At 45.9% G+C, this 19,052-nt stretch overlaps 2 protein-coding genes across 2 annotated transcripts; both read right to left on the bottom strand.

The window, feature by feature from the left end:
* Window positions 1-1,042: 1,042 nt before the first annotated feature.
* mrpl37 (mitochondrial ribosomal protein L37) lies at window positions 1,043-6,743 on the bottom strand. Its single transcript, XM_085438871.1, has 8 exons — window positions 6,264-6,743; window positions 5,756-5,939; window positions 4,443-4,558; window positions 4,176-4,364; window positions 3,914-4,068; window positions 3,695-3,826; window positions 2,445-2,519; window positions 1,043-1,384 (listed from the first exon to the last, which is right to left on the bottom strand). Exons 1-8 carry the CDS (start codon window positions 6,631-6,633, stop codon window positions 1,307-1,309), a joined length of 1,299 nt encoding a protein of 432 aa, XP_085294997.1. The 5' UTR covers window positions 6,634-6,743; the 3' UTR covers window positions 1,043-1,306.
* A 4,254-nt stretch (window positions 6,744-10,997) lies between these two features.
* Window positions 10,998-16,660, bottom strand: LOC146688515 (uncharacterized). Its single transcript, XM_085438872.1, has 5 exons — window positions 15,960-16,660; window positions 14,914-15,035; window positions 14,315-14,468; window positions 12,212-12,292; window positions 10,998-11,756 (listed from the first exon to the last, which is right to left on the bottom strand). The coding sequence occupies exons 1-5, from the start codon at window positions 16,015-16,017 to the stop codon at window positions 11,659-11,661; spliced, it is 513 nt and encodes a 170-aa protein (XP_085294998.1). The 5' UTR covers window positions 16,018-16,660; the 3' UTR covers window positions 10,998-11,658.
* Window positions 16,661-19,052: the final 2,392 nt, after the last annotated feature.

Raw genomic sequence — 19,052 nt, 5'->3', positions numbered from 1 at the left:
GTTTAGGGATTAGAGATCTGATCTAAATTATCGTATTAAATTTGGGACACATCATCAGTAGTGGACCTTGGATTCATCGGGTGTTTCAGCCATTATCACCAGACACCCTCATCCAAGGAGGCCCTGGAGTGTGTCTGGTTTATGTTAAATTGTTATTTCTCTTTCTTCTGTTTACAGTTTATTTTCTATCTATTCACTGCAACTGAGAAATAATACTTACCTCTTTAGCATTTATGGAGCCTCACTTCTTCAAAGGGATAGAAAAGGTGATCGAGAGAAGTAAGACAAAGGGGACACGATAGGAGAGAGCAGGAAACAGTGCACTGTTTGGTGTTATGAAGCAGGTCACACAAACAGGAAGGAGCAGATTTATGGACACTTGTATGTGAGAAGCAAGATTTTAAAGTAAGAGTAAAATCACAATCCTTGCTGTAGATTTCAGGTCAGCGCTGCCACTTTTAATACTGTTGTGACTTCTATGAGCATTTGTGTCTTTAGCATTTTGTCAGAACGACAATTTTAACAGGATCTTTAGATATCTGAAAGCAACGTGCCGTGATAAATCCACTGAATTACCCGCTGTTTTTTCTTAGCTCCCCACTGTGTGCTGTGAGTTTCCTCAGACTGCTAAACTCCCTTTGCTTGTGAGCTTCATTCAGGATGTATTTGTTCTGTTTAGGATGTGGAAGACTGACTTCTTCAGCCTGAGCCTGGTGTGATTTACCTTGATAAAATGGTATGTTCAACTACAGAAGATAATCATGCAAACCCACCAAATGTGTCATTTGTGGCTGTTCTCCAAGTATTCAGAACGCCCTCGGCCAGAGGCCATGTCCTAACATGAGCATAAACAGTCACTGAACAGGAAAACCACTCATTTGCTTTTCGATGTGGAAGGAAAAGTATGTCCACACGTTTAACATAGAACAGCAACCCAACGAAACGTGTTGGGTACTGACATGCTTCAGGACGTAGCCTTAGCTTGGAATTTACATATGAACAGCTTGATAACCTTAATGAGAAAGAAAGAATAAACAAAGTGTTGAGAAAAGCAGCCTTTATTCAGAATAAAGATGTAGATGAAGTGTGGGTGCAGCTCCATGAAACACCCGGACGCTGTTACTGACTGAAAGAAAATCAGGAGTTTTGAGAAGATGCTGATTTAGATCCCAGACACACACAGACACACACAGACACACACAGACACACACAGACACACACAGACACACACAGACTTCACAGGCAACTGACTGCTGGCAGCGCATCGCTCACACAAACACACAACAGATGTATGAGGTCTGCAGTCCTACACAGCTCCATGCAGGTACAGTGCCAGGAACTTGCTGAACGCCTCAGGCTTGTATCCGGCCAGACCAGCTGGTATCTGTGGAGACACAAAGCAACCAATCAGAACCATTACATTTTCACTGTGGCTCCTCCCATCACACAGTCAAAAGGAAGCATGTGCAATACGTCTGTAACAGTTTCCACCAGTCTGTTTAACTATGCATCAAAAATGTTGCAGCTAAAAATTAACTGCGCTCTGCAGTAACTGCAGAGCGCAGTAACTGCAGAGCACAGTTACTGCAGAGCGCAGTAACTGCAGAGCGCAGTTACTGCAGAGCGCAGTTACTGCAGAGCGCAGTTACTGCAGAGCGCAGTTACTGCAGAGCGCAGTAACTGCAGAGCGCAGTAACTGCAGAGCGCAGTAACTGCAGAGCGCAGTAACTGCAGAGCGCAGTAACTGCAGAGCGCAGTAACTGCAGAGCGCAGTAACTGCAGAGCGCCGTAACTGTGCTCTGCAGTAACTGCAGAGCACAGTTACTGCAGAGCACAGTAACTGCAGAGCGCAGTAACTGCAGAGCACAGTAACTGCAGAGCACAGTAACTGCAGAGCACAGTTACTGCAGAGCACAGTAACTGCAGAGCGCAGTAACTGCAGAGCACAGTAACTGCAGAGCACAGTAACTGCAGAGCGCAGTAACTGCAGAGCACAGTAACTGCAGAGCGCAGTAACTGCAGAGCACAGTAACTGCAGAGCGCAGTAACTGCAGAGCGCAGTAACTGCAGAGCGCAGTAACTGCAGAGCACAGTAACTGCAGAGCGCAGTAACTGCAGAGCACAGTAACTGCAGAGCGCAGTAACTGCAGAGCACAGTAACTGCAGAGCGCAGTAACTGCAGAGCGCAGTAACTGCAGAGCGCAGTAACTGCAGAGCACAGTAACTGCAGAGCGCAGTAACTGCAGAGCGCAGTAACTGCAGAGCGCAGTAACTGCAGAGCGCAGTAACTGCAGAGCACAGTAACTGCAGAGCGCAGTAACTGCAGAGTGCAGTTACTGCGCCGTTAGAGTACAGCTTCCTGCACACTGACACAGGAAGGCTGACAGCTACACAGATAAGTAAAGTTAGTGAAAGCCACGCCTCCCCTCAAACAGAAACTGTACCTTGACTTGCTTCTTTTTAATGAGCGGTCGAACTTTTGCAAAATCATACAGCTCAACGTCTTCTTCCAGCCACATCTGCAAACAGACAAATGGAACAGCTAAAACAGACTGCTGGGGTTTAACTTGGGACTCATTAGCTGGAGGACAAAGAACAACTTGTTGACACATCCATAAGCTTAACGCTGAGTAAGCACACAGGGTTACTGAGGCCATCAGAGACGTAGCCACTGTTCCAGCATCGTCACAGCAGTCTGCTCTTATGTTTGTGGCCTAAACTGGGCTGGTAAGTTGTGGAGTTATTACAAACCCTCAATAACACAAGGAAGCACCAAGACATACATAGCATTTACATACTGGCGAGGAGTGAGCCGTGCCTTTGTGCCACACTGACAGGTTTGGAGTGATACTTAGCACAACATAGCACGAGCTGTAAGAAGGAAATCATGGTGAACAATACAGCGAGCACTGAATCTGTAGTCAAATCCTTGAATTGTAAATGCACTGCATTTACAGCAGTGATATTTCCCTACTCATCAGGGCGTGATGTCAGCATCCTGTACTTTCTTTTTCCAAGGCTGAATGATTTCACAGCATAAATAATCCACACAGGTTAACACGCTTAGATCTGACTGGATGCTGGCAGATTATTCTCCGCTCTTCTTTGCTGAGTTGTTCATTTGAAGTGGCTGGTTTGAAAGCTTCACTCTGATTTTTCTCCACGTGAAAACAAAACAAACCATGAAGAAAAGCTCCAAGTTTCCAAAGTGTCCACTGATTTGAAGCAGAGAGCACACAGTGCAGGTGTGAGGACACACGCAGGTCCCTGGGCTGTGTCCTCTGATGGGGGGAGGCGTCTGGGTCTTCATCCAGCTCATCTGAATAACTTAAACTGTTTGAACTGATGATCGTGGAAACTGCAACATGACACCTTCTGACCAGTACTGGGCAGTAACTGAGTACTATCAAAGGAATCCTTTGTATGCAACAGTGTAAATGGACACTACACCTGACACGCCTCCATGATCACTTATGACAGGTTAATAGGTTTTAGCCTTGATGCTGCAGAGCCATCAGCACCACTGATATGTTGGAATCTGCACATATATGTTTAGAGAAAACACATTTTACACACAGTTGTTGTTTTTTTAAAGTCATTAAAGACGTGCTGTAGCCTCGTCCCAGAGAAACACGAGTGCGTGCAGGCTTCTGACCACACCCCTACAGCCCAGGATTCCTCACATACAGCTCACCTGGTTTTTAATTCCATCGTCTCCTGAGAGGTCCGTGGTATTCAGCTGGAAAACCATGAACTGGAAAATCCTGCCATTGGTCCCGACTGACTGCACGGTCACAGGACGGTCTAAGAGTCGCTGTGGACGAGTCTGACACACATGAAGAGGGATAATTAAGAAACACAACACTGCTCAAACTGAGGTACAGTGTTGCTGTTCGTTTGCACGCATGCTTACCCCGTAGAGCTTGTGTGCACGGGCCAGCGCGTTTCCAAAGGTAAACATGATCATCTTGGTTCTAAACTGCTCTGGGCGGAGCTTACAACGAGGATCAGCTGACTCCAGGAAGTACAGCGTGTGGGCGTGAGGGTAAGGGTAGTCATCTCTGAAACCTGAGTGGACGTGACAGACTTCTGTCACTGAGCGTGAGGAGCAGACACAAGCACACCTGGACCCTGACCTGCGTTACAGAAAGGACGACAGCTGGCTAACCTCTCACCTGTGTGGTTTACCTCCTCTTTGTACACGTGCACTTTCTGGAGGTCGATAGTCGGGGAGACGGGATAGAAGGCGTCCAGGACGTGATCCGCTGTGTCGGCCACCTCCTGTTTACCAGACATCTCTGGGAGAGGATCCGTGCTGTTCAGCAGTAAACCGTTCTGACCTCTTATCTGGAGGAGATCCTCACCTGACACGCAAACACGTTGGATCGTATTAGTCACGACTCGCAGTCAAAGCGATCCTGCTGAGCACGAGGGTACGATACCTCTTTTCCACGTGGTTGCCAGCGAGTAGTTCTCTGCAAGCATCCTCCTCCCGAGGGCCGGGTGGCTGCACTGCAGCGTCGCACACAGGTGCAGCAGGTTGAGCAGCAGAGTGTTGCTGAGGAACAAGCAACAAAGGGACAGTTAGTTTATACCGTTCTGTTTCACATTTAAATAAAAGAAATAATATGAGCATTATCATGACTCCGCCTATCATTACTGCTGCTGTGTGGAACGTCTGGAAACAGTCTCTGATGAACGTTAAGCTCATGAAGGGACAGGTCACTGCGTTCATGCGTTAACTCCACTGCACCAAAGCATAGATACGAGCTGTAATGCAGCTCTAATGTTCAGTCCAGTGGTTCTTAAGCTTGTTGGAGGAGCGAGCCCCACCAGTTTCATATGCGCATTCACTGAAGCCCTCTTTAGTGAAAAATAAAATGTGATTTTTTTCAAATTCAAGACATAGATATGTTTTTTTACTGGTGCACAAAATGAGCTGTGCATGTCATGGTGGAGGCTCTGCCGAACCCCTGAGACCGACTCACCGAACCCCTAGGGTTAGACTGAACCCAGGTTAAGAACCACTGGTTCAGTCTTTGTTATGTGGTGTGCCGCAGACAAAAGCCTGATCCTTTGACTCTGTGGCTTGTTTGGAGCAGCTGTCAGCATGTTTGCTTCTCATTCATAAACTCTCTGCATGCGCCGTCACAGAAGGTTTGTGTTGGTGTCTGTCGGGGACCAGCTTGTTTTCTGAACACACAGAGGCAGCCCCTCGTTTCCAAACAACCCCTCAGGTTGTTTTGGCTGGTCCCACGGTGGTGCCATGGGGACAAAACCATCAACTAAAGCAATGAAAAAATATTGCAGTAAACAGTACACGTGTCACAGCCCTAAACAGACTGTATTCAAATGATGTCAGATCTTCCTTACAAACAGTGGTGAATCATGGGTTTGCAAACACACATCCACATGTGTAGAAGCAGTTATTCCTGTTATCAGAATACTTTATGAATCCCTGAGGAAAGGTTGCATCGAGTCGAGTGTGTCTGTGGAAGTCCACACTGCAGGGACTGATTCTTATAGAGCGCTTTTCTATAACCACATCCCAATCACACCCGAGCACTTTGTCTATACTAACTACATCCACACACATTCATACTCTGATGGACGCATCGGAGAGCATCCATGGGGTCCAAGGACACTGTAGACTGGAGGAGCCAGGGATCGAACCACCAGCTTTCGGTCAGTAGTGACCTGCTCTGCCTCCTGAACTACAGCCACCCCACATGTGTAAGTATAGATGTCACCCAACCTGTATTTCTCTTTACGCGGTCGATCCTCTGTCGTGTCCCAGAAGCGTGCGTGTTTGATGGCATTCTGCACACGCTCATCCTGATCTGGGATCTGGTTTTCAGGGTTCTCTGCGAGGGAGAGGAGCTGTGCAGGGAGACCTGGGATCACCTGGGTTTTGGTCAGCCAGGCAGCCTGACGCACACCTGAGACCGACAGGCAAAAGTTTATATAAATAAAAGTGAAGATTTCAGATAAAAGCTTTTTAAAATGAATCAAATCTGCGTGATCACGTGGGTCTACGTTTAGCTACAAAGACTTTCAAAATAAACCTCTCTCAGAGTAAAGCTCCTTTTGCGCCTGTTTATTAAAGTCTTGATTATGTTGCACATAAACAAGCATCATATGAGTGATTTCTGATGAGGCCTGTCAGTCAGCCGAGCGTCCCTTGCACTCCCGTGGACTAATAATGCTCATGTGTGTCTAATGAACCCCGGGCAGCGGCGTGCTCAGCGTGACACAGCCGTTACCTTCCAGCGCGCTGGTCCTCTGGTTGAACATATAACACGGCTTGTCCTTGTACAGCCGCATCTCGTGGGCAGGGGGAGACTTGTAATATCGCGGGTCCTTGTAGTCCCTCTCCCAGTGCTGGGGAGCAGGTTTCGCCAGCCCCGGGACATAGTGCATCCTCTCTCCGTATGTGACCATCTCCAGTCCTGGGATTTCGACCCTCTCCCTAGGTTTCCGCGGAGGGGGGACCTTGGCTGTAAGGCAGCGGCCGACAGTGAGGTGTCTCCGGGCCCCTCCATGTGCCGACAACCGCTTCAAATCCGTCAAAAAGGCGGCGTGAGAGAAGAGCGGAGCCGCCGTTTTTAAACGCTGAGCCGTTTCAGGAAACATTTCTCCTCCCGCTGTTCTTCTCGTTGAGCCTTTAACAACAAACTCCGACCTGAATCACTGCTTGTCTGTAACCGTGCTGTGGGACAGCGCCATGACACTTCTTCTTCTTCTTCTTCTTTTAATTTGTGTTGAGCTGTAAGCGGGGGAGCATAGCGCCGCCTGCTGTTACCTGTTTATAATCTTAATCCCGCATTTTGGAGATTATGAAGCCGTTATTTTAAAACAGCATTGTGATTTCTGTATATGTTGAAACAGGCCGTTCCTGTATCTGATGGCCGCTGACTTCTTCTCTGACTGTTTGGCAGTAAAAGTGCAAAGTCAGCTACTCGTGACAGGATAAAGAGACTGGCGAAAAGACGGATGCAGTTCGGTACCATAGTAGATGACGTGCTCCACCACCTGAGCCAGCCCGTCACGTCTTTCTCAGCTTGGTTACTACAATACTTGAGAGGAGCTTCCATGTTATGGAGAGGCAGGTAATTAGCCGGGAGTTTAAGGGTGTTGTCCCATTGTAGGGATTGTTTGCATCAGTTTTATTTATACAGCACCAAATCACAACAACAGTCGCCTCAAGGCGCTTTGTTTTATAAGGCAGACCCTATACATACAGAGAGTAACCCAACAATCATATGAGCAATGACTTTGGCGACAGTGGGAAGCAGTAGCGGTTTTAGATACGGGCGGCATCGTAGTGGGGGGCGGATCACGGCCAGCGCATAGTGGGAATGTCACAGGCACCGATCGGTTTTCTATCGGCCGTTTGCTGGGAGTAAGGGCGCCCTCCGCCTGCGAGCTGCGCCTGCTGCTGGCGGGGCGGCGGGGAGTCTCTGGCTGGAGCAGCGTCTAATAACCAACTCGCAAAATAAAACAAAATAAAAACAAAGCAACAAACACGAGAACACCAGACATCATGACACAGACTTATAATTCGCACCGATGTTTTTTCGAAATTCTGTACGCGAAAAGTGAGCGCGAGAGCCCTCGGTGCGCCTGCGCGCTGCTGAAGTCAACGACGAGGCTCCAGCTACAGCAGTGCAAGTAAACAAACAATAAATATACACTTTAGGACTCGGGGTCTGTGACACAGGACCCACACATACACGGGTTCTGCTTAGTGTCTTTTTATTTTGGAAATAATCTGCGGTTTTTTGGCAGCCGCCTCGGACGCAGCCACTCCCTCTCTCTGCCAGCATCATCTGCTCCATCTCACTGTGGGCACACAAAAAGACATCTCCCTCATTAACACTGTCCCCTACACCTGTTGCCTCCCCGCCTCCGTGCCGCCCAGGGAGCTCAGTGTGTCACCCCTCCTCTGCAGCAGGCCAGCAAACCACGCCCCTGCCACAGCTTCCCCACCGCCCCACCGAGGCCGGGGACCAGGGATAAAGGGATCAATAACAATTTAAAATTTATAATTTACAGTTTGATGATTTAAAGTCACACACACAACCCGTCGGAAGGGGAGGGGGGCCGGCTGCTTCCAAATAGAGCACATTTCATTCATAATGATGTAAATTATGTATTCATGATTTGAATCCTGGGTTGTGCGAAATCCCAGAAATACACCTTAGACAAAGTGAATCTGTGAACTAAGGTGTAGGTGTGTTAGGTTATGTTGTGGTGATCCTCGAGTTGGGGGATTTGTGTTCATACTGGAGTGCAAAATTAAAACCAATGGAAGATGGACAAGACAAGTTCAAAGCCATCAGGTGCTCAGCTTAGAAAAAAGATAAAAGAAGAGGAGGAGAAACAAAAGATGTGTGATTGGATCATGGCAGGTCATCCTGAACCAATCAGAATCAGAATACTTTATTAATCCCTAAGGAAATGATGTGGGTTACAGTCGCTCCAAGAAGAAATGGTAAACATAGCAACAGTAACAGACTAAACTCCAAACATTATGTTACAGATTTTAATATAATATTAATTAGTCGTTGTCAATTGTTGATTTGTCCTGTTCTCCTTGTATGATGAATTATGATGGCTGTTTGGTAGCTGTTTGCATACAATGCATACTCTCTCTCTTCATATGGGGGGGGGGGGGGGGGGGGGGGCAGAGGGAGTGTTCGCCCGGGGCCCCAAACAGGCAAAGACCGCCACTGGTGGGAAGGAAAACTCCTTTTTAACAGGAAGAAACCTCTGGCAGGACCAGGCTCAGGGAGGGGCGGGGCCATGTTAGCTAGCTCTGAGTACCTGCTGTTAGCAGCACCCATATTTGTGCAGCCAGCTGATCACTGAGGGCCATTGGCCTCTTCAGCCAGTAGGCACAGATAATGTCAGGTCTTGGCACCGTCCAACTCCTCATTCTGAAGACACATTATTAGATGTCTGCCTTTGAGATGTTGACTGGGTCTTGCTCTGTGAGATTGTCGTGGTCTTCGGTTCACCGGCTACCTTATGTGACGCTGCTTTCTCCACGATGTTCTTTCAGTATTGCTCAATTTCAGCTGGGTCTGTCTTTGTGCTATTTCCCCTCACAGCATGGAGCTCTGGAGAACAAGCCACTTTTTTCTGAACCTCTTCTTTCCTACTAGATCTCTTCAGTGTACTGGGCCGAGCTGTGAGCCATCTTGTAGTGCTTCTTTTTCACCCAGGATATGTTTCTCATGGTGTCTATCTGCACCGCTGTTCACTGACTTCACTGATTTTGGCTTCCTGCCTTCTCCTCTGTGTGGAGCTTACTCTTTACAGTCTTAAACCCAAGTGCTTTTAGTATTACTGTGGCATTTGCATATATGACCTCATTGTTTTTAGTGATACTGGCAGTGGGGATCATGTGTAGAGCACATCTGCAACCATCCTCTGACGAGACGTTTTCAGTGAGCCAGTGGAGTCGTGTGTTTGGTCGGTGGGTACTGTGATTGCAGCCGGTCCCCAGCTCTCTGTAAACGGCCATTGATCAGTGGTTATAATAATTAAGGACCAGTAAACTGAACTCACAGTCCATTCTTAGTAATGGTGCTAGTTTTGACCAGTATCCAGATGTACTGTTTAAAGGCTTCAGTCAGACTCAGGAGGTCACATGTATGGATGAGGACATGTGACCTCCACTGAAAACCCAGCAGAACCAACTCTCTGGGAGGTCCTTGTGAGTTTACACGACTCAGTAATGCACTACAACATTGTTATTGTTAATTGTGATTCATTACCCTGTTAATCACTGAGCTGAGCTAAAGTAAATCAATAATAAAAGATAAATAATATAAATATTAGAATAAAACCCCAGAGAGTAAATTTGACACCCCTACCGGTTAGGAAGGAACAAGCCCCGCCTTCCCCTGCTCCGTACCGTTGTTGTGCCAAAACCTGATTTCCAATGTTTCCCTGTGTGTTTTATGTGTAACATCATTACGTATGTTGCTAAATAGACTTTGGTGAACAGGTATTACAAAGGGGTTATATATAAAATTAAAAAATTACCTGTTTCTCAAGTATCTTTGTAACTGTGTTATTGTACTTACATTATAATCAGCCAGCTCCCTTTTGTCCACTTAAAATATGTTTACAGAACTATTTTTGCATTTGTTGCACAGGACCAGATTGTTGCTGGAAAATAACTATAAACCTGAGAAACTGAGCAGATATCCATACCGGAGATCTGCATGGACCTTGGAGAAACGGACCTGATTTGTTGTGAACACTTTGGAACCATCGTGATCTGCACGGGCGCGGAGGAAGCGGACAATATCCTCTCTGAGAGTTGAACATTAGACGCGCGCTGGCTTTTTTTTGTGGGATCGTGCGACCTGACGAGGAAGATGGCGAGCCGTTCCCTTTGAACCGAACCACAGCCATTCCGAGTTGGCCCAGAAGGGCAGGTTGCTCTTCTCTCACGAAGAATTGCAGCAGAGCGGTTGGACAAAATCACTGAACACTGACTATTAAGCCGGCAAGACTGACATATCTGAGCTCAGATAGGATTCTGGTTACTATTAGTATTGCTGTTGTTGTATCTTATTTAATGTTTCATTCCTGTTTATGAAGTGCTGTTTAATTGTTGCTATATAATTCAGTACAATTCAAAGCAACTTTACCTGTGGCTCCACTCATTCTTCTGCACGCCACTCACCATGACCCTCCTGCGAGTCGAGCTATTGGCCCATTCTCTCCATCCCACTTTAACTTCCCCTACCCTGTCCTGTACTTGGCTACTCTTGCCTGGATGGTTGAGCAGTACATATGATAATACAGATAAACCTGGACGATATTCCAAACTGTCATCATCTCTGTCAGCCGGGATCAGGAACACCGTTACATTACTGTTATTTTAGGCCCTGTGCTATGATCTTACTAAAGCTATGTTTAAACAAGCTCTCTCTAATTTTTTTCCAAAATAATATCTAAAACTGTACACTGAGCACACAAGACCATTTTTTTATTTGTTGCATTTATTTAGCAGCATGACAGTGAAGAGAACAGAAGAAAGCTGGGACAAAGAGGAGCAGCGAGCAGCTCAGGGCCTCTGCATCATTAACCTTTCAGGATGTAGATCACAACAGTGACCTAAACCAGTGCCCCATGTTCATCTAGCCCTCTCTATGTGCAGACAATAATACTGAGGAATACTATCATGTTCCCGTCCATCCACTCAAGGAGTCGACATAATCTGGTGTTGGTTATGCAGCCTCAGAGCAAACTATTGGAGAGTTAATAAGGGAATTATTTACTGTTTTAATGTCTCGAGTTGTTTTAAAAACACCTTTGTCATGTTTTCATTATTTTAAGCAAATCATGATGAAAATAATTAGCAAAATCATGGATCCTGGTGTTAATTTAAAGAGCAAAGCTTCAGCAAATCAGACACCACAAATAAACAAATTTACTGCAAATGAGTGAGCCCCAGTATAAACTGATTGTTCCTTGCAGTGGGTATTTAGTCAAATGTGTGTGTGCATGCGTGTTAATTGCGGACTAAATAATGCAGAGCTTAAATTTAAAAGAAGACAGAATAAAAGAGGCTACATCTTAAAACTGAATAATACAAACAAAGCAATGCTGAGAGGAGATATGGGTGTCCGTCTGATCTCATTCTGTCTTGTGTTTTACAGCCAGCGAGGCCAGGCTCAGGAGCAGGATGGTAGTTTTTCCCAGAAGCACCCAGAACCACAGCTGACCCTTCAGACCTGCATGGACACAGATGAATGTACACTGGGTTACATAAAATCCCTCAGAAGCTAAAGAGCGCACGCAGAGACGAGCCGCATTTAGAGGGGAGCGATAGATTAGCATGTATAGCACACAGACATGAAGGAAACATTTGACTTTCTCCTCATCTCTCAGTCTGAGTGTGTTTTCCTGTGCAGGGGTTGGAATGGATAGTGAAGTGTGAACCCCCAGGGAGGGAGAGGGGGAAAAGCCAACATATACTGGGAGAGAAGTCTGAGCCTCTGCACTGCTCTTTGGAAACTGTAAAAAACTGAAAGACTGAAAAAATCAGCACTAAAAATAAAGAAACAGCAGCTACTGTGGAAATCCTGCTCTGTGTGAGACTTCCAATCACACGTTATAACATATTAGTCCTGACTCTGATGAGCACAATCAGTGACATCAAACTGATAACGTGCTTGTGAGCGCTCACCTGCTGCATTGTGGGTCTGCTGGGTGCAGTTACACTTTGGGCTGCTGATGGTCAAGGAAGGTGGTTTTCCTGTGAAGTTATCTGGACAGAGGAGTGTTAATCAGACCAGGAATAAGTCATGATAGCCTAAAAACAGTAATACACACTGTTCACATGTTCCAAACTGGGTTTTCTGGAAAGCTGGAATGTGAATGCACTTTCCTGGAAAACACTTTGGATTAACCTCTGTTGTTCTAAATGGGATCAATAAATAAATTCACTTTACAGTTCACACAAAAGTGTTATTACAGTCTGCCTTTTTCAATGATCATTTAATAAAATATTAATATTAATATAACATGCTTCAGTGGGCTGATCACTTTTTGGCACAACATGTGCTCAGACACAGAGAGAGACGGATGTGCACGGGACCAGCTTGTTGCTGGAAAATAACTATAAACTTGAGAAACTGAGCAGATATCCATACCGGAGATCTGCATGGACCTTGGAGAAACGGACCTGATTTGTTGTGAACACTTTGGACTTTGGAACCATCGTGATCTGCACGGGCGCGGAGGAAGCGGACAATATCCTCTCTGAGAGTTGAACATTAGAAGCGTGCTGGCTTTTTTTGTGGGATCGTGAGACCTGACGAGGAAGATGGCGAGCCGTTCCCTTTGAACCGAACCACAGCCATTCCGAGTTGGCCCAGAAGGGCAGGTTGCTCTTCTCTCACGAAGAATTGCAACAGAGCGGTTGGACAAAATCACACCCATCACAGACTTTTGACCTTTTGGATTTGACTTGACTGAACACTGACTATAAAGCCGGCAAGACTTATAGGGTTACCGGGGCCCCGCCCTGGAGCCAGGCCCAGGGAGGGTGCCCAAGGGCGAGTGTCTGGTGGCCGGGCCTTAGTCCATGGGGCCTGGCCGGGCACAGCCCGAAAAGAGGACATGGGCCCACACTCCTGCAGGCCCACCCACCCACAGAAGGCGCATTGGGTGCATTGGGTGCCGGACGGCGGCCAGGAGCGGAGGCCCTGGCGGACTGATCCCTGGCTACCAAGACTGGCAATAGGGACATGGAATGTCACCTCTCTGGTGGGGAAGGAGCCTGAGTTAGTGCGTGAGGTTGAGAGGTACCGGCTAGATATAGTCGGGCTCACCTCTACGCATGGCTTGGGCTCTGGAACCAGTCTCCTGGAGAGGGAATGGACTCTATCTCAGTCTGTAGTTGCCCCTGGTGAGAGGCGGCGGGCTGGGGTGGGTATTCTAATATCCCTTCGGCTTGCTGCCGGTACGTTGGGGTTCTTCCCGGTGGATGAGAGGGTTTGTTCCCTGCACCTTAGGGTCGGGGAACAGGTCCCAACTGTCATCTGCCAAGTGGCAGTTCAGAGTACCCAGCCTTCTTAAAGACCCTGGGGGGGGGGGGGTGGTGCTGGAAGGTGCTCCACCTGGAGCCTCTGTTGTCCTGCTGGGAGACTTCAATGCTCACGTGGGTAACAACAGCGAGACCTGGAGGGGCGTGATTGGAAGGAACAACCTTCCTGATCTGAACCCGAGCGGTGTTTTGTTGTTGGACTTCTGTGCTAATCACAGTTTGGCCATAACAAACACCTTGTTCGAACATAAGAGTGTCCATAAGTGCACGTGGCACCAGGACGCGCTAGGCCGCAGGTCGATGATCGATTTTGTAATCGTATCAGCAGACCTGCGACCATATGTTCTGGACACTCGGGTAAAGAGAGGGGCTGAGCTGTCAACTGATCACCACCTGGTGGTGAGTTGGATCAGGTGGCGGGGGAGGACGCTGGACAGACCTGGTGCACCTAAACGCGTAGTGAGGGTGTGCTGGGAACGTCTAGCAGAGGCCCCAGTCCGCGAGATCTTCAACGCACACCTCCGGCAGAGCTTCAACAGCATTCCGAGGGAGACTGGGGACATTGAGTCCGAATGGACCATGTTCAGCATTTCCATTGCCGAAGCTGCTGCATTGCGCTGCGGCCGCAAGGTGGTTGGTGCCTGCCGTGGTGGGCACCAATAAATAAAAGTGTCATCTGGAAAATTCGACAATGAAATACAAGCCAATAAAGATGTGATAATAATAATAATTAGTCCTTACTTGCTATTTGAATACTAAAAGCAGGACTAATGGTATGGGGTGGGTAGGTCTTGCATTGGTATTGTCCAGTGTGTGCCTTTGTAAAAGACTGGACATTCAGGACCAGGGTCACATTGGGTAATGCAGAGGAAATGTTGACAAGAGACTCGTTGTTCTGGAAGATAAAACAGTTACAGCAGTTATGTTAACCTGACAAACATCACAGCCATGTGACAATGTTAGCCTATCATATGAATGCTTCAGACAATGAGGTAAACATAGCCATGTTAGTCAGCAGCTCATGCATCAAATTGCTATGAGTATTAGTATTTTAATACATGATATCAAAGTATAATACAGAGGTGTCCAACGCCAGGCCTGGAGGGCCGGTGTCCTGCAGGTTTCAGATGTGTCCTTGATCCAACACAGCTGATTTAAATGGCTAAATGACCTCCTCAACATGTCCTGAAGTTCTCCAGAGGCCTGGGAATGAAGTCATGTGATTCAGGTGTGCTGACCCAGGGTCAGATCTAAACCTGCAGGACACCGGGCCTCGAGGCCTGGAGTTGGACACCCCTAGTATAATACTAAATGTATACTAATATCTGAGACTTGTATACCTTCCACAGCTGTGCAACGTGGCTGTTTTTTAAACATATGAAAGTACAGTTCAGCCTGAAGGCTTCTCCAGGTGAGATCACCATGTCTCCAGAGGTATTCACTCCAGCTTGGTCGCAATCATCTACGAACAGAAAGACTGATTTTAAAAACCTACACCCAATTTTTTACATCCATGTTTAACTTTTACTCGTGTTTCATTTGTTCAGTACGTATTTGTCCTGCCAGTGAGCTTTCAGTTCCTCTGCTCTCAGAAGCAGGCTCCATATCTGTCCCAACAACTGCAGTTTACATGAAGGTACGACCCGAGGCCGACTATTGGACGAGCAGTAAAACACTGAAGCAGCAACACTCACAGTAAGAGAGAGAGAGTGTGTGTGTGTGTGTGTGTGTGTGTGTGTGTGTGTGTGTGTGTGTGTGTGCGTGTGTGTATGTGTGTGTGTATGTGTGTGTGTGTGTGTGTGTGTGTATGTGTGTGCGTGTGTGTGTGTGTGTGTGTATGTGTGTGTGTATGTGTGTGTGTGAATCAGCTTTGTCTGGGACATTTGTTTCACTGATAACTCTCAGAGATCAGATGAGTGTCGCCTCTTTTCTAAATGCAATCAGTTGTTGGTTCTGTGACTCAGGCTCCTGTAAAGGACAAACTACAAGAGTGCAGCTTTTATAACACTGTCAGTGTACAATAGAAGAAGAAGAAAGTACACCGTCTGTCAGTTTTGTGGTTTTACAGGACGTAATAAAAATGTCACAGATTACACACTGAGTCGGGATTTTGCACAAAAACTAAAACACGATGTCACAAAGGAGTATTAGTGCCAATCACTTTAAAATAGCTTTATTTTTCAGTTTAATTTTTTAAAATAATAATAAAGTATTTGTCAGCTTCAGACTTTCAGAAACTCATAATACTGTAGCCACGCCCAGTGTCTCTGACCAAAGCCAGTCTGAGTTAGTAACTACAATGACATGGATACAGACTTAAACGAGTTGTAATTAAAATGTCTGTTATCATCATTGACTTTTGTGAAGTTGTCATTTAGCGGCTCACCTTCAGCTTCAGTCCAGCACAGCAAACTCACCACCAGAACCAACAGCTCTGCCTTCATCCTGCCTGTGTGTCCGTCACCTCACTGCCAGCATCTGGACACCTCTAGTTTCAGTGCTGGCTATATTTCACAGGAAATACGTGCGTATAAGGACTGGGAGATACAATCGGCTGACGTGAGTCCTCAAGCAGAAGGAGGCTGCGGTAGCCAGAGCAGGAACACTGATAACAGCACATAACAGCATCATTCGACCGTCTTTAATCTTCATACTTTGTTCAGAAGAAAAATCCCCACATGTGCTGTCGAGCACAAATACGGGATATTTGGTCGTTTCTGTGTTGACACCAACCGGACAAGGTCTCACTTGGAGATAACATCTGCCTGTCATCAGGAGCAACTGCTGAAATCTGCTTCTCACCTACAAAAACATCAAAAGAGCGTAGAGAAAGAAAGGAAGTACTCTGTAGCTAAAACTGGAGGCCTCTCACTGCTCAGTCACCGCACTTTGACCCTCATCAATATTGGATTTGTTTCCCTTCACTTTGTTGTCCACTGTCAAAGGAAAATTGTACATAGTGTGATCAGCTGCATGAATGTGTTTTATTGATCACTAAGCACTCCACATGTCTACATGACTTTTCACATAAACTCTTGTGTGATAAACTTATTTAGCAACTAACAGCTTCCTCTTTCCTGAGAACGTACACGTGTAGAGAAGGGGAACCTCAGCTCTGAGTTCTTGGAATAACTTCGTTACCTTTGTACACACACAAGCTTGTATAAATAAAGAACGCAGACAGTGACAGAGCGCCAGTCCGTGAGTGCCTCCTGCGAGGACGAGCGCTCTGGGACCGCCCTCGCGAGTAAAGACAACTGCAGTGTTTGTGTTTTCTAACTCAGGTGTCTCAGCTGAAGAACTGTGGGGCGATTCTTAGAAATCCCCTGTCGTCCACTAAACATTAAAATAGCTCCATAAAATATATTAATTAATTAATAGTATTAAATATATCAATTATATGTTTGCATATAATTGAATGACAGCTAAGCCAGAGTTTAATCAAAGATTTGTATCAGTGATGCTAAAAGAAAAACCCAGACTGTGTGTGACAATGCAGCTTGGACACAAAGCAGCCAAGAAACGACAACATCTCTGCTGTGCAAGTGTTTCTGATGGTTACCACGAGTGCCCCCACCAACCCCACTGACCCCTGCATCAACATTTAACCTAGCATGCTTTGAGTTTGCTGCTGCAAAGCTGATTGAAACCAAACCTGTTGCCTTCAGCTTTTTAATACATGTTGGTGGTTAAAGGCAGGCGGGCAGCGTGAACAGTTTGTGGATGCCATAACTCCATAGGAGCTTCAAACTGATACCATAGGTCTATCTATAAAAGTCTGAATCTTAGCAGACCTAAAGGTTAAAGGTCAGAGGTTCTGAAATCCTTGTGAATCGATAGCTCGAGAACAAGGCCATCTAGGAGCTTCAAATGACAAGAACCTGGCCTCAGAATGGGCCATTAGCCCCTCCCACCACCACCACCACAGAAATATACTGATTCCTTCTTTTCTTTTTTACCACCAGCAGCCTTAAATACATGCTGATCTTTTGTCAAATGCAGTTACCAACGTAAGTTTACAAATTCATATCTGTTGCATGGCCTAACTAACACCAAATGTTAGTTTTGTTTTTTAAATGGTTAGTGTTCAGAATAAATTGTGTGCACCCCCCCCCCCCCCCCACTCTCATTGGTCCTCTAGTCACATGACTAAGTAAGTTGTACCTTGAAGTACCAGAGTAAATACTTCATGAACCTTTCTTTCCTCATGTTTCAGAAGGGTTTAACATGCCATGACGTTGCCCTAATTTGTAGTATAAACTGATATGTTTCCACCCTGTTACTGTCCAAAGGTGGACACACAGTAGCAGCCACATTTGTCACTGATGTGATGATGTCATTGATCCAAAGCATGCATCTCTCAGTGCATTTGTATAATATCCATATTTCATTACGTAAGAAGTCACTTAGATGAGTGATTACACATTTACTATTAAAGCTGCAGACAGATGAATCCTTTCTGGAACCTTCCAGTCTCTCAGCTTTTTGTCACAACACGTTATTTGCAGGTTGACTTTCCAGCTGTTTACTTACATTCAGACAACTATTTGTATTGCAAATATTCTACAATTGCATGTTTACGTATGCAAATGTAGCATTAGCCTATTAACTTTGTGCTAATTTGCTTAAATATTTAGAAACATCTGGATTTTTTTAAATGTTATTCTATAAATTAATGAAAAAATGGTTATTAAATGTTATACGAAGAGGAATAAAGCTGCAGTTTGGTTCATGTAAGAATCACTGAGGGGACGATTCCACAGGAAAGTTGTGGGCAGAGGTTTTCATCGTGGACATGAATGTCATAGAAACTTTTAATGATTGCTTTGAACTGATGTACAGCGTACAATTTAAAAAGCATGTGTTAGGTGCACAAGTTTGAATTTATTTTGGATTTTCTACACAGGCTCATATGGATACAGCCACACTAATATATGGTTAAATGTCCCTTAGCATGTTGCACCTCAGCCAAATGCTTTGGTAGCCATCAGCGAGCTCCTGGTATATTTCTGGTTGGATGTTTGAGCACTGTTCTTGTTACCGTGTTAGATCACATGACTGTGCCAAAGGCGTAATTGTTGATTTGATGAAAAATTCGATTCCATGCACTTTGTGAAGTGTAATGGTACAGCCTCAGGGTCGATGCTAACAGCATGCTTGACAGTTGTGTTCTTATGTGTGGAGAAGTCATCTTTTGTCATCATGGCCAACTAGCTCAACATTTGATTAGAAACTGTCTCCAGAAGGCGTTCGGCGTGTTCATGTGGGCACAAATTTCAGTCAAGCTTGAAAGTGTTGGAGCAGGGACAGCCTCCAAGAGACCTTCCCAAAGTATTTACATCTACAGTTTTCCTTCATTGAGTGCTTGAACCTTCTGATTGTTCAGCGAGTTCAGTTGTAGCCAATCATGATCACTGCTGTCAAATCAAAAGAGACCTCAGCACCACTCATTCAAAGATTTAGGGCAGTGTATAATGTA

Source organism: Copadichromis virginalis, linkage group LG18 (genome assembly GCF_057382275.1).
Source record: "Copadichromis virginalis isolate Kocher_CV1m ecotype Utaka linkage group LG18, C_Virginalis_male_GT1.1, whole genome shotgun sequence".
NCBI classification, from domain to species: domain Eukaryota; kingdom Metazoa; phylum Chordata; class Actinopteri; order Cichliformes; family Cichlidae; genus Copadichromis; species Copadichromis virginalis.
The sequence above is the reverse complement of the archived record's forward strand: the minus strand, read 5'-3'. Positions and strand labels throughout refer to the sequence as shown.